The sequence below is a fragment of the Pangasianodon hypophthalmus genome, chromosome 2 (genome assembly GCF_027358585.1).
Source record: "Pangasianodon hypophthalmus isolate fPanHyp1 chromosome 2, fPanHyp1.pri, whole genome shotgun sequence".
NCBI lineage: Eukaryota > Metazoa > Chordata > Actinopteri > Siluriformes > Pangasiidae > Pangasianodon > Pangasianodon hypophthalmus.
This window is the reverse complement of record NC_069711.1, coordinates 10,156,592-10,172,714: the sequence shown is the minus strand read 5'-3', so window position 1 is coordinate 10,172,714 and position 16,123 is coordinate 10,156,592. Positions and strand designations below refer to the sequence as shown.

General features: G+C 38.3%; 1 protein-coding gene across 1 annotated transcript; it reads left to right on the top strand.

Moving 5' to 3' along the window:
- Positions 1–6,865: 6,865 nt before the first annotated feature.
- On the top strand, positions 6,866–12,327 carry LOC113532087 (1,25-dihydroxyvitamin D(3) 24-hydroxylase, mitochondrial). The gene is made up of 12 exons (XM_026923241.3): positions 6,866–7,321; positions 7,496–7,686; positions 7,792–7,885; positions 7,983–8,076; positions 8,244–8,335; positions 8,847–8,958; positions 9,427–9,572; positions 10,013–10,179; positions 10,913–10,991; positions 11,191–11,388; positions 11,488–11,599; positions 11,758–12,327. Exons 1-11 carry the CDS (start codon positions 7,082–7,084, stop codon positions 11,596–11,598), a joined length of 1,524 nt encoding a protein of 507 aa, XP_026779042.1. The 5' UTR covers positions 6,866–7,081; the 3' UTR covers position 11,599; positions 11,758–12,327.
- The last annotated feature ends 3,796 nt before the right edge of the window (positions 12,328–16,123 follow it).

The following is a 16,123-nucleotide window of genomic DNA, read 5'->3' as shown; positions in this document are numbered from 1 at the left end:
TATTACAAACGTACAATTAATTACAGTAACATTATGATGCATTCTTTGATTGCAAAGTTGATTAGTCATTTCTAAGGGTTTAATGGAAATTGGCTTTTTGTGAAGAATTGTGGGATTGATTTTCAGCTAATGCCAAGGTGGAGTTTTACAAGTGATAAGTATGAGTAGAAGCTATAGTATAGTATAGCGCAGTATAATGTAGTGTAGTATAGTATAGTAATATTATAAGTAAGTTATTCTAAGTAATATTTTAGGGGTATTTATACTTTATACTGTTATTGAAAATGAATATATCATGTAAGAATACTCTTACTTAATTCCATTTTCAGGAAAGAAAACATACTTTTTACTCCTTACATTTTCATTTAGCACTTCAAAGTACTGATTATAATTCCCCAATTACAACCTAATCAATGACTGTACGCTATATGTCAGAATGGGCTCCCACACATTTTCGTTGCATTTCAGTTCATAGCATCAGATGAACTTTGCAGAAAATGCAGAAAAAAAAATGGTCAAGAATCATGCCACTTCGGATGAGCCATTGGACTGCAGTGTGGAACTTGAGGATGAGGATCCTGGCCCTACCACGCTAAAATGTTTAATATGCTGGAGTAAGCAAAGACTAGTATACAATGAGGTGTTTCCACTGCCTGAACTCTAAGTTGAAAGAGCATGTTGAGGTAAGTTTAGCTAATTTGCTAACATTAGTTATAGTAACTAACTAAGTTAGCCTGTTTAAGTTAGCTAATGGTAAATGTTTACATGATATTTTCCTTCTGATTATTATTCATATGATTCATTAGCAAACTGCACAGCATGTCATGCTTATGACCATCAAATGTAAAGACAGATTTTTTTTTTTCAAGCAAAATGGCATAGTTTCTTACAACAGTTTTTTTTTAGTTTTATATTTACTTTTACATTTAAAAGTTGCAACTTTTCTACTTGAGTACACTGTTGTCTAGATATTTCCACTTTTAATTAAATACGATTTTGACACATTATTTATATTTTCGTTGTTCATCTATCGGCTGCTCCCGTTAGGGGTCGCCACAGCGGATCATTGATCCGCGTATTTGATTTGGTGTAGTTTTTATGCCAGATGTCCTTCCTGACGCAACCCTCCCCAATTTTGTCCAGGCTTGGGACCAGCACTGAGAGCGCACTGTGGCACGCAACCCCAGTGGCTGGGGTTGGTTCCCTGGCTGGGAACCGAACCCTGGCTGCAGCGGTGAGAGCACTGTGGCCTAAGTCCTCCAGGGACCCATACATTATTTATACTTTTACTTAAGTATAATTTCACAGTACTTTTTCTCCCAGCATTAAGAGACATGCTGCAAGACACATTTTATGTTTATATTATTTAGCTGTGTTTCCTATTGTTTTATTTAAGGGAACAAATGGGAAAATCTGCTACTACATGTTCAGTAAGTGTTGGTAAAACTCATTAAAATATAAAAATTCTATTGGATTTTATTGTTTATATGCATTAAAACGCTATTATTATATCCATTTACTGGAAAGTCGAGTTGCCAATATCATCCTGATTGTGATTTATTAAAAGTTATTACTGTAAAGATTATTACAGTGCAGTTACATAAATCAAGAAGTCAAAGTTACAGTTAGCATATTGTCTAGAGTTATGTATTTTTTCTGATTTTTAACAGATTTGAAATGTATCGTGCTACAAACATAACATAACATCGTGTACTTTAGGCTATGTTCATTGCTCAATTCTATTTTTTTCTGCTTTGGATGGTTCACATTTGTGTTTGCAAGTGACTCATATCTGCTTTTAGTGTGACCGGCTTCCACACATTTTCAAAATCAATATCTTCACCTGCAAGGCCCACATGTGTCATGAACAACAACAAACATATTTGTTCTTTAAGGGTTCTTTAAGGTTACATTGAATAAGTAAGGGTTCTTAGCTTCTAAAAGAGAGGTTTTGCATGGATTTCTTTCTGATAGGGATATGCTCTGTTGTAGGGTTCTACACAGGCTTCCACCAGAGCAAATGAAGAGTTCAAAATTTTCTAAGAGTGTGGTTCCTTCTAACTTTTAAACTGATTGGGTTAGTACCAGAGATCAAAAAGCCCAACTCTCCAAAGCATGGTCCCTTCAAAATTAAAAACTGGTACCTTCAAAACTTACGATAATGAGAGACATTTTCTGAGTATTCTGAAGCAAGTATACAGGAGATGTGTCGATGTTTGTTGTCATAACTGAGCCTAAAATCTGTGAAAATTGTGATAATCAGTGCTTAAGAGTTAGAATAATTTCATGCGTCATTGTTTTTCCTTCTTTTTAAGTTGCTTGATTTAAACAGATTTTTTAAAAAAGGGAATACCATGAACTGCTTTGAATATAATTTTTTTTTCTGTAATAGGATTATAGTTAGTTGTAAAATAATAAAATCATGCCATAATCCTGTTAATGGCTGTTTGTAAAACAATTAATTCAGTCAGTATTCTTAGATGATTGACTAAAACCTTTAATTAAGAAAGTCTTTGATTGATATGTTTATAGGTGTGTATCCATACACATATAGTTGATGCCTGTCAGTTTGACAGCGAACTCAGTGACCCTGTGTCAATCAGCGACAGCAAGCTTGAGTCATCAACCATGGTTCAGTGCTCTGGTGCATGCACTCGCTCACTCTTTCCCAGGTTGAAGCCCTTCAAAGCTCCTCCTGATACCTGAACCTTCAGAGAGGGCAACTCACATTGGTGACCTTATGGTATGGACAAAGGTTGCTTTTAATCATTTAAGTAAAAAAATTCACTTTAATATTAAGAGCAATATTGGTAAATAGTCTTCAGCTTCACTATAAAAACATAAGGAAAATCAGAAATCTCTTGTTCTCAACAAACATATTGAACTGTGCAAATAAAAATGTTCAAAACTGCCAAACCAAAGCGTAAACCTAAAATGTCCTTGTCTTTATCATTTATGACCAAATGAAGCCGACAGTTAAAAGTCCTTAGGTGACTTTGGTTCTGTCAACAGTTCACATAACTTGGTTTTGCCCAACTATGTTCTTAGTTTCTTTGCACTGTAGAGAAACTGCAAATCTAAAGTCTCAGTTGTAAAACGAATATATATTTTTGTTAGTGATTTGAGATTTTTTTTTTTTAAACATTGGGGTTTAAAGTTATATAGTATAATTTTTATCTGACATATAAAATAAATCTAAATCTAAACTTTGTTAAATTATTATTATCATAAATTGCTTACGAGCCAACAAAAATTAGTTTCTTAAACTTCATACAAAATCCCTACATTCCTAAATTGTGCAGCACTGCATGGAATCCACAATGAACCTGCAGTGTTCCTTCCAGATACAACAGTCGCTAACGTATAATTTAACAGATGTTTACGCCCATTACAGCTCACCTGTGACTCTTTGCATGTCATCATATTATTTATATTATTTTATCCATATATTCCCTCTACCTATATATATATATTGATATCTCTTTATATCTTGTGTATTGGCTGAAATAGCTCAGTTGGGAGAGCGCTTAACTGAAGAGCTAAAGGTCCCTGTAACTGTCCCTGTAAAGGACCCTGGGTTCTGGCAGAGAAGACCCTGTTTGGGGCAGAGATGACTCAGTGGTTGAGCCATTGGGCTACTGATCAAAAGGTTGAAAATTCAAATTCCAGCATTGCTAAGCTGTCACTGTTGGGCCCTTGAGCAAGGCCCTTAATCCCTAAAACTGCTCAGTTGTTCCCTGTCTTAATTTTAAGTCACTTTGAATAAAAGCATCAGCCAAATGAGTTAAATGTACACATCTGTTTTGAGGAAAGAATTATCTTTCCATTAAGCTTTAATATCTATGGTTCTTGAAAATACTTTCACAATTAAGAAAAACAGTTGTCCATTCACAATTAAGAAAACAGTTTGGCTTGGCTTTAGCATGCTAGTTGGCTTCAATATTTGGCAACCAGAGGTGGGTAGGTGTGACTATCAAATCACTTCATTAAGCCTTACCCAAAATTCATAGTAACTGCACATAGAAGGGTTCAGATTACAGATTAGGGTCAAACACAAAGAACATGCCAAACCATGGGAATGACGAACTATGACTAGGAAATGAAAAATATAAAGCAATAAGGTTACACTTCTTCTATAAAGCCAGATCAAACCACTGGATTGCTGTGTCTTATCAGTGAACCCTTAATTGCTAGTAATGCCATAGCAATCAGTAGCTGCCTTTCCACTAGTAGGTAACATGGTTTAGTTCCTCTCTCCCTGTTGTTTTCGAGTAGGCATTAAGCATATAGATGGTGTATGATAACTGGGTTAGAATGGCAACAGTTGGAGGAAATTGACCACAAACAAGCTGCTCTCCTAAGGGACGAAGTTTTTGCTTGGTGTTCTGTCTCATGAGCAGAATTCAGAAGAAGCCTTACACATCAACATGCCTCACACATGAGAATACTACCACAGTCTTCACTATTCACCCATTTATTCCAAATGGGAACTTCCTGACAAACCATTTTAGAATAATTTATATCATATAAATGATATAAATATTTAATAATTAAATATAAATTGTATAATTACTAAGTATTTATTTATTTATCATAATTATGAGAATAACACAAAAAAACAAAGTGACAAGAAGCAAGAAATATAGCAAGTAACTGAGTGATAAATAAGCATTTATATTTTCTGATGAATTACAATAATATACATACTTGTGGTTTAATTATAAGCAATGCCACTGAATCATCTTGTACCAATAACATTAATTAAGCTAATAATTTTTATTGCAGAACAACAGCCCACAAATTTTCTATAGTAAGGCTTACTGAAACAATGTTTGAGATTAAAGTACTAATGCTGCCTATCCAATAAGTAGGTAATAAGGACAGGAAACAAACACACACACACACACACACACACCGATCAGCCATAACATTAAAACGACTGAAAGGTGACATGAATAACATCAATTATCTCTTTACAGTGGCACATGTCAAGGGTTGAGATATATTAGGCAGCAAGTGAACAGTCAGTTCTCGAAGTTGATGTGTTGGAAGCAGGAAAAATGGGCGAACGTAAGGATTAGAGAGACTTTGACAACGGCCAAATTGTGATGGCTAGATGACTGGGTCAGAGCATCTCCAAAATGGCGGGTCTTGTAGTTTGTTCCTGGTATGCAGTGGTTAGTACCTACCAAAAGTGGTCCAAGGAAGGACAACCAGTGAACCAGCGACAGGGTCATGGGCTCACAAGGCACACTGAGGCGTGTGAGGAGTGAAGGCTAGCCTCAGGGTCCAATCCCAGAGAAGAGCTACTGTAGTACAAATTGCTAAAAAAGTTAAAGCTGGCTATGATAGAAAGCTGTCAGAACACACAATGCATGGCAGCTTGCTGTGTGTGGAGCTGCGTAGCTGCGATCTGTCAGAGTGCCCATGCTGACCCCTGTCCACCACTGAAATCTCCTACAATGGGCATGCAAGCAATGGAAGAAGGTGGCCTGGACTGATGAATTACATTTTCTTTTATATCATGTGGACAGCTGGGTGCGTGTGTGTCACTTACCTGGGGAAGAGATGGCACCAGGATGCACTATGGGAAGAAAGCAAGTCGGCGGAGGCAGTGTGATGCTCTGGGCAATGTTCTGCTGGGAAACCTTGGCTCCTGGCATTCACGTGGATGTTACTTTGACACGTACCACCTACCTAAACATTTCTGCAGACCAAGTACAGCCCTTTATAACAACGGTATTCCCTAATGGCAGTGGCCTCTTTCAGCAGGATAATGCGTCCTGCCACACTGTAAAAATTGTTCAGGTGATTTGAAGAATATGACAAAGAGTGCAAGGTGTTGACTTGGCCTCCAAATTTCCCAGATCTAAATCTGATCAAGCATCTGTGGGATACCACAGAACACACTTTTGAGATCTTGTGGAATCCATGCCTATATGGGTCAGAGTAGTTTTGGCGGCACAAGGGGGACCTACGCAATATTAGGCAGGTGGTCATAATGTTATGCCTGATGTTTTTAATAATGTTATTAATGTTATGCTATATGGTTCCAATATATCTGGATTCACACACACACCACACACACACAAATGATGCAGGCATTTTTTATTTATTTATTTATTTATTGGTGCAAGTAATACATTTCTTCTTTGCGTGGGATGTAAATCATGTGCTTAAACATGTTATTGAGGATGAACCTAAAGAGCTAAACTAATGAAAATATGTGTACCAAATGACCAAAGATGTCATTAAAACGGTTCTCAGTCAGTTTTGACAAAGTGCTAAGACACCTGAGGATTTCATATGTACCATACGTTAGGGAGATTTTGTTTTATTAATGGCAAGAAAGCTTAGACATGGTGAAAATTCAAAAAACTGTCCCAATATATCTGAATTACCACACACACACACACACACACACACACATACACACACACACAAAGTAAGAACTTTTGCAGGGGTCAAGGTCTTAATTAGGAGGGTCCGAATCCCCGAACCCTGTTATCTGCGCCCTGGGCTGGGTCACATGATGCAGGCTTTTTTATGTTCGGCGCGTTTCTTCTCATTTGGGATGCGGTAATTAGGGCGGGATGCAAATTAAACTCTACATTTAAGTGTACAAATACACACACATACAGAGGCAGGTGATTACCCAGGCGCACAGACAGTAGACCATGACAAATATTTGCCCAAACCGATGAAGCGTGGTCGTATATTTGCATAGCGAGGAGATAAGGTTGGCTAATCGCAGCAGCCAGAGCGCATCAAGCGAACCGCGTCACCTTCCGTGTGTTTATTTATAAAACGGAGGGCAAGGGCACTTCCTCGGTCTGTGCGGGGTCATGCGGTGCCCGCAACGTGAATCCATAAATGAATAGTGGGCACGTGCTCCCTCTCTCTCTCTCTCTCTCCCTCTCTCTCTCTCTTTTGCAAGCCCTGCTTCTGATTGGTCCCGTGTCTAACAGTCACAAACACCACTAGGATATATATTGTAACACGAGTCAGGCATTTAAGACAAAAGCAGCTCAGGAACAACTTTACGCACGATCAAGGTGAGACAGCAGAGATCCAGGCTACGATGAGAGCGCAGATTCAGAAAGCCCCAGCGCAGATCCTCGAGGTGCTGAAGAAGAAGAAGTCGGTCGGGCTGCAACACTGCAAGCCAACATCCTCGGTGTGTGTGCTGGACTCGAAAGATGCTGCGCCCTGCGCTGGACACACTGTCCAGTCCATCCCAGGCCCAACCAGCTGGCCCCTGCTGGGGAACCTCATCGACATCCTGCGGAGAGGAGGCTTAGAAAAACAACACCAGACAGTGGTGCCTATTATTATTATTATTATTATTATTATTATTATTATTATTATCACTATTATTATTATTATTATTATTATTATAAGCAAACGTTTACACATTCCTTTTAAATGTGTTGAAATTTGTTCTCAGTGTGTTTTTCTTTTTATTTATTTTTATTTTTTTATTTTTTTATTTTAGATGGATTACCATAAGAAATTTGGCAAAATCTTCCGGATGAAAATGGGCTCGTTTGAATCAGTGAACATTGGCGCGCCTTGCTTGCTGGAAGCTCTGTACAGGAAGGAGGGGAACTATCCCCAGAGACTGGAAATTAAACCCTGGAAGGCATACAGAGATCTGCGGGACGAGGCTTATGGACTTCTCATCTTGTAAATAATTCCCTGTATCCTAATTCTTTTTTTCCCCCAACTGATATGAGTGTTGAATTGATCTTGAAATAGATTTGTTTTATTCTTGTCTGCCTCCATCTGCAGAGAAGGAAAGGACTGGCAGAGAGTGAGGAGCACATTTCAGCAGAAATTCATGAAACCAACTGAAGTTGTGAAACTTGATGGGAAAATTAATGAGGTTGGTGTGTTATGTGAAGAAAACATATTTGTGCTCAATATTTTAAATGTGAAACTTTTCATCAATGATTCATACTGTTTGTTTTCCTTCTTTAAAGGTTTTAGTCGATTTCCTTAACCGGATTGGACAGGTTAATGTGAACGGGAGGATCAATGACTTGTATATTGAACTGAATAAGTGGTCCTTTGAAAGTGAGTTTTTAGTATTTCATATTTTGCAGTACATACTTTCTCAACATATTTACAGCTCATCATCCACTGCATGCTTCTTTATTTTATTCATAATACATTTAAAAAAATTTTTTATCAATTATATGTGTAAATTATTAACGACATATTAACCTTTTTTCCTGTTACAGCAATTTGTTATGTGCTCTATGACAAACGATTTGGGATTTTGCAAGAAAACGCCAATGACGAGGCAACTGACTTTATCACAGCGATAAAAACGGTATGCTGGTTATCTCATAAGCACAATGTAGTTTATCTGTACATTTCAACAACTCAAACACTAGGATAACCTTTTCTCAGCCTCTGTTTGTCCAATGTGTAGTTTGACATTCCTTTACTCAGTTCACTGAGGTTACGTTGCAGAATTGGATGTTACGTCACATTTTGTGTTTATGGGGACTGTAGCATGAGTCAGGCAGAATTTGCTGGATATCATCTTCCCTGTTTCAAACACATATTGCTTTCTTAGTTATAGGTTTTTCATCAGACCAATGCAAAGTAGTCAGGCAATCTAAAGAGCAAAGCATAAAGTTATGCTTTTTAACATCGAGATTTGTATAGACACATTAAATCCAAAATCTAAGTCAAGCTCAGTGTCAGTGTATTAATGGCGACTGTCCATTAAATAATCTGGGATTATACTTGATCTGTGTCAGAAGTCCTAAGATGTTTATCTATTTCATTTTCACTTTTGCAAATGATTAAACTTTGCCATGTTTTCTGACTGACAGATGATGAACATGTTTGGCAAGATGATGGTGACTCCAGTTAGTCTCCACAAGAGCCTGAACACAAAGACATGGCAAGACCACACAGCTGCCTGGGACTGTATTTTTAATACAGGTACAAATGCGTGATTAATACAACACATTTCCTGCCTGGTGATGAGATATAAACTTAATACTTTCTTTGTTGATCCTGCCTTCCTCTGTTAGTGACCACTGTTGACCAATGTTCACACATTGTTCTAGTTTCAGAGCTTGTGAGTGGGAGGGGACAGAGTGAGTTGTAGTAAACTGCATGACCTAAGTGCAGAGGGAATGCAGCCAAATATTTGTAGTAGAGGGAACAGGGAAGCAGGCCAGAGAGAGGGTGGAGAAATGCTAATACAAAGTTGTATACCCAGAGTACTGCTGCTGGGCTGATATACGTTCACCAACCAGAAACTAAGAACAGCATTAATCGTGCACAGATCAAGTTCAAACAGGGCATTATTTTGCCAATAATTATTATAGTACTGCATGGTAACATTGAGTCAGCAATTGATACAGTTGATTAGACACATAAAATAATTTTCTTTTTTTTTTTCAGCAAAAATCTACATTGACAAGAAGTTGAAGAGACACTCAAGTGGAGAAACCGATGGCTTCCTTAGTGATATCTACCATAACTGTCCCCTCACCAAGAAGGAGCTGTATGCAGCAATAACTGAGCTCCAGATTGGGGGTGTGGAGACAGTGAGTATCAAAACATTCAAAAACAGGAGGCATAATGAGACCTGAAAATCTGAAAATTTGTTATCTTTATCATTATCTTTATTAATTTTAAGATAATGCCATAACGGGGTGACCATCAGTAAAGTCAAGGCAGATACAATTTTCAACTTAAATGTTTAAAATCTGTTAAGCAACATTCTTGTGTGGAATTTTTCTCACCCATATTTAGTGGCATGTAAAAAACATTTATGACATTACAATTTGCCAAATAATCATATAAAACTGATAATCCTAATATCTTGATGTGTGCTTGTTTTGAAGATTGTTTTGAAGACCCTTTTCACCTAACTCCAGTCCAATAAATTTATATGATTTAAGCAGTTTAAGCAATTCGTTGTAGAAATGACATTAAACATGCAGTTTATAATGACAAAACAAACTATCTTCCGTTCCCTACGCAGACTGCCAACAGTGCATTATGGGCTATTTTCAACCTCTCACGGAACCCCCATATTCAGGACAAGCTGTTGAAGGAGATTAGAGAAGTGGTGCCCCCTGGACAGGTTCCATGTGCTGAGCATATTAAGAAAATGCCATATCTCAAGGCATGTCTGAAGGAGTCCATGAGGTAGGACATGTTCTTCATCACTCTCATCATCATGACAAGATGCTAAGACTTATATAAACAACAAAGTGCTGGATCTGAATCAGTCCACGGAAATATAACCAGTGTGGAATGAACTCTGTTAGTTTGTGGTAGAGTTTATCTATGTATGGTTATAAAAATAAACTCAATAATAGTGGTAATAATTAAACAGGTTCATTTCAACTAGGCAAAATTCAACAAATATATACTATATTGTCATATGGTTAAAAAAAAAATTAATTCCAATCCAATCTTATGTCCCATTATGATTAAATTTTTAGATAGCCTAAAATGGATCTACAATGTCTGTCAACATAATTTCTAAATACAACAAATTATAAAATTTTTGCATGGTTGTCAGCTATGCTCTCAGTTGTTTAGCCTAAAATATTAGACAAGAGTCTAGTTTAATCTGCAAAGCTAAACTGACAGGGTCAAAAACCAGGAAAAAAAATCCTTTGATCTCAGATTTGGTCCTGAGAGTTTTAGTAGTAAAAACTAATCATACTAACATAATGCTTTGACAGTCAATTCATGAGACAGAAAGAAATGTTCTTAAACATTAAGCAAGTATAATACTTCCACATGGTTCTAGGAATGTTAATAGTGTTTTGTGGGATTATCATGCCTTGACTTATATTTACTTATGCATACCATTCCATAATGTGGCTCATGCATGTCAGCTTATGTCACACTTTTTTTTTCATATAAACAGACTTTCACCCTCCATCCCCTTTACAAGCCGAACTTTGGACAGAGACACTGTGCTCGGGGAATATAGTTTGCCTAAAGGGGTAAGAGCCTTATTGCTAATGTTATTTCTGCACTGCCACCTACAGACAGATTTCCATCATTACAAATACCCCTAATTTATCTTTGTAAGGCCTTAGGGCTGTGCTCACTTCACTTCACTTTAATATAATATATTTATAAATATTTAGAAGAAAGCCTTTGGGAAATTTGTCTTATTAAAGTTTTTTGGTCCAATTGCAGACAGTTTTGATGATTAACAGCCAGGCACTAGGGTCTAATGAGGAGTACTTTGACAATGGGAAGCAGTACATGCCAGAGCGGTGGCTCGAGAACAAAACCTCTATCAATCCATTTGCATATGTACCTTTTGGCATCGGCAAGAGGATGTGCATCGGCCGGCGCCTGGCTGAGCTACAGATACAGCTCGCTCTGTGCTGGGTAAGATCACACTATTGAGTTGACCAGAATAAGTAGCAAATTGAATTTAATTGTGCTAACATTTATGGTTTGGTGCTTTAATGCTTTTTTCCTCCACAGTTAATTCGTGATTATGAGATTGTAGCAACAGATTATGAGCCAGTGGAATCCGTACATACCGGAACACTGGTACCCAATCGAGAACTTCCTGTGGCTTTCATCCGTCGATAAGGTAAGAATTATAACAGAGTATAATTATAATATAATTATAACAGAATTAACAGAATTATACTCCTACAAAATGTAAATATATTCATATAATTACGAAAATGTGAAATCAGTTCAAATTCCTCATATATTTAACATTCTACATGTTTTTACTTTTTGCAGACTGCTTCAAAATCAGGTGGAAACAGAAAACTCCATAGCCTTTGGCCAGAAGGCTCGATTTTGCTGCTACTCTGCTGCTAAACATCAGAATGTATTGATCTGATTACTTAAGATATACCTCAGATAATTATTTGTAAATGTAATTGTAACTGATTAGAATAAACATAAATGTACATGCAGTATATTCCATGTGACGATATATTTTAACGTCATAGTAACATCACTACCTATCAGTTTAGATGACCAAACTGAGTCATTAAAAAATCAGTTTCATAATGCTGGTGACATACTACCTATAAAGAATTCTTTTGTAACCTGACATTTAAAATTCCATATTATATGTACACTAAAATCATTCAATGTACTATAGCCTTAGAGTATGTGTAAAACTATGTAAACTATGTAAAGCTTGGAGTGTCTGCAAATAGTGGTCTTATATATGTTGTATATAGGTTAAATATATCACAAAGGTAATGCTATTTATACTTAAACATTACAATGTTAGCAATGTATTTTTTTAAATGTATCTGTAACATCTTTGGAAAATAAATAAATAAATACAAAAATGGCTGTGACGAGTGGTATGAGTACTTAATTTACTTCAAATACACATTTACTCATGGTATGGCATTCAGGAGCACCAGGAGATTTCCCCATGGCCTGCCCTGCCAGTTGACCCAGAGTGTTACAATGTACAAGACAGAGTAAACTAGAGCACAGTGCAGCCACAACCACTCGAACGCAATAATCCTCCCTCCCCCTCCACTCTACTCCAACCACCAATCATTCGATTACTCTGCCATGACGTATTTCTCTCCAGCACACAAAATGAGTAACTTTACTAATTTATTCAGCAAGGTGAGGTGCATATAGTAACGTTAGCTAGGTTTTAAATAAAATTGAAATGAAGTGGGAAGGTGGAGAGGAAAAGGAGAGGAATAAAAACAGAAAAGCTCTTACCATTAAGGTATTGAGCATTTTAATTAAGGAGGTCAGCCAAAAAACTGTTAAGTTATCTATGAACAGCAGCACCAAGGATGGTGAGAATCACCTGGATACCTTCCTGTGTGTGAGCACACACACGAGACCTTCAACAAAGCCACAAAATAACCATATGGCTTACTATTTTGTATAAATACCTTTGTCATATGGCCATCGTTTCCTGGCACCTTCTCGCTGTGTTCTTGCCAGATTGGTGTTGGTTCTGAATGTCAGCAAACCCAAGTGGTTATGAGGAATCAGCACACTTTAGGACTGTACCAGAAAGGTGCTCAGAGATGATTTCTGCACTCACACCACAGCAAGATACGATGCTAGCCTTGTAAAATCTGTAAAAAAAAGTGCATGGTGATGCCCACATAGTTACACAGACTTCCTGGAGTTGCAAACCTCAAGTAATGCCCATACGGAGGACATGCTCCTTGTAGAGTGGCGTGTCATAGTAGAGGCCAGGCATCTGGCCCGTCTAAAGGCCAAGGTGATGACATCCACCATGAAGTAGGCCAGTCTCTGCTGAGACTTAGCACTTGCTTTGATCATCACCCAATATCAAGTCCAAATAATAGTAGAGCACATACTGGGCATAACAAGGCAAGCTCACCAGATTCTTCTTTATGAACCACTGCAAGGTTAATTGGTCAGATTACAAAAGTAGGGGATATGTCTTTGGATAGAAACTCTGGGCTCAAACAAAAGGCATGTAGCTCTCCAACTCTACTGGCTACAGGTATCACTAGTAAAAAAGGCTTTACAGTGGCCCATTTCAGTTTGGCATCCTGCCTGGTCTCATGACATATCCCCTACTTTTGTAATCTGACCATGCTCTGCCTGGTCTCATGAAGGGAGGTCTTAAGGGACTCTAGAACATGGGGAAGATCCCACACTGGGGCCTTGACCAGGTGTGGTGATGCTCTGCAATAGCTGCCACACACAACTTCAACATAAATGCAGACATTCCACTGCCTACTGATCGCTGTAAAAAGCATAGTACTCTAGGAACTGGGCAGTGCACAGGATTTGTAGAATAGTTTCCACTTGTGAGCATACATGGCCCATGAACGGGGGTCTCTTGTATTCACTTGTGTTCAGTTGGATTGCTGGATTGCAGTCCTCAATCTGCTCTTCACTCTGTGGGGCCAAACCCACGGGCACAGGTAATCTGGCTGATGGTGATTTCTTTCCATTTATAACAGTAGATCTATTAGGGGAGAAAGCTACCAAGGAATTCCATTCCACTAGTGATAGCAGCTGTGAAAATTCTGGCCACAATGGTCAAGGAGGAAATGCATATGGAAGACACTGAGGCCAGTCTTGGCCCAGTGTGTCCTGACCTAGCAGACAGTCCAGCTCCACCAGGAAGAACCATAGTCATCAATAGTGAGTTGCTTTGGCATCTGGAAAGAGGTCACAATGCATCCGCTGCACCACTGTGACTTGTGAGTTGATTTCAGTGTGGCCATTACAGGATCTATTCTACAATTCTTTAATTTGTTTTTAAAGCATCCCCTTTAGGGTGACACCAGATAGTGGGATTATAAATTATTACTCTTCTACAACTGTGTACTGTAAAGTCAAACAGTACAAAGTGTGTTGAGAGTTGGGTCAGTATGAGTCCTGAGATAAGAACAGGAGATTCTTTATGATTACAGCATCAGTTCATAGGTGCAAATGTACATTATCCAGGTGAGATTATCCACTAAAGCAAGGGTAAGACTTGGGCATAACTGCAAATCTTTAGGGTATCCATATGGGGCTATCCACAACAGCAGAACGTGAGTCATAAGTGCAGAAACTCCAAACAGAAGTAGACCATAAGGATTAATCAGTGGTGCCTGAGCATTAGCCTTGGCTTTGTGACTATGCCACTAGGCATCACAAGTTCGCCCTGCTATGAAGGCTCTAATGCCAGTGTTGGGTGCTCACGGTCTCTCAGAACTTACTCTACAGAATGTATCCGATTACATCTTTCGTTCAACACACTGAATTGTTGGCCTCAAGGTTGGCCATGACAAAATATTGAGGGCATTATTTTTCATTGTTTCATGATAGAGGCAGACTTGATAGTCTCCATTTTCTGTCTTTAAACAAAATCATTCTCCAAAATGCAGTCGCCGGTGAAAAAGAAAATAAAGAAGGAAAGAAAATGCAGCATCTGACAAAGAATCTCAAAAACACATGGAAATGTTTATTACTGAGAAAATGTGGAAAGGTTTAAAAGAGTTAAGGGCTAGTTTGAAGCTCTCAGTTGTTTTCAATGTTTGTGTAACACTGTAACACTGATGACTTGTCAGTAATGCTAACAAGTCATCAAGATCAATAGTTAATTAGAGCTTTCCCTTTCTTTTATGTACATATACAGTATTCTCCCCATCCATACTTCTCATGACCTAGGCAAAAACAGCAGTTAGAAATAGAAATGAAACCACGCCCTGGAAGACTCTGACCTTCAGGACCCTGGATAGCAGCTGCCCCAGCTCCAGGAGTGCTAATGTAGACAGTGAATGGTACATAAACTGAGCCTGAGGCAGCAAATCTGAAGCAGCAAGTAATAATGATATATAGCTACAATGGATTGGGACTAAACAGAGTCAGCAAAGGAGTTAAAGATAGAGGCATTCTCTTACTTCCAAAAATGATTGGACACGTATCCAGTCCCATTTCATAGCATGCTATTCTCACGCTATCATCAGAAGTTGTAAGCTAGTGGCTGTAACCATTGACACTGTACTCCATTCTCCCAGTCAGAAAAGGACGGCACAGAAAACTGAGTGATAGAGATCAGTGAAAGCAGGAGCCCTCGAATGTCGAATTTCCTTTTCTTGACCAGAGAAGTAGTGTCCCTGGAAAAAGAATGCCTGTTGCTCCTAGGTTCCATGAGACCCATGCCTACAGATACACAAGAGAAAAAGATGTTGTAGGCTGTCAGCAACCTAACATTGCTTCACGTGAATAAGTCAACCTGGAAAGTAATATTATATAGAGAGTGGCAAGGCCCGTCTATCTATGATTTTAGGACTGCTAAGGCTTCTCATCCTTGGGGCCATCTGGTTCCCTTGCCTTTGAATCTGGCCCCTTTGATAGACCTTAGAAACTGGTCAAACTCTGAGAAATTGGTCAAACCATTGTCCCATCAATGCTCTTGACTGACAAGGACATGGGACAAGACAGCAATCCCAAACCTGCATAAACAAGCCAACTTGTCTAACCATCAACAATGGTACTAGGTACTACCTACTATATTAGATCTGGCAAAAAGAGCCATTCCAAGTGGGTCCAGTTGGTTGAAGCATCCCACCAAGGCTTTAGAAAAGGTTTTTTATGTATAAAGGTGATATGCAGAGGTAGAGCAAGAGGCCCCAGTCATAAA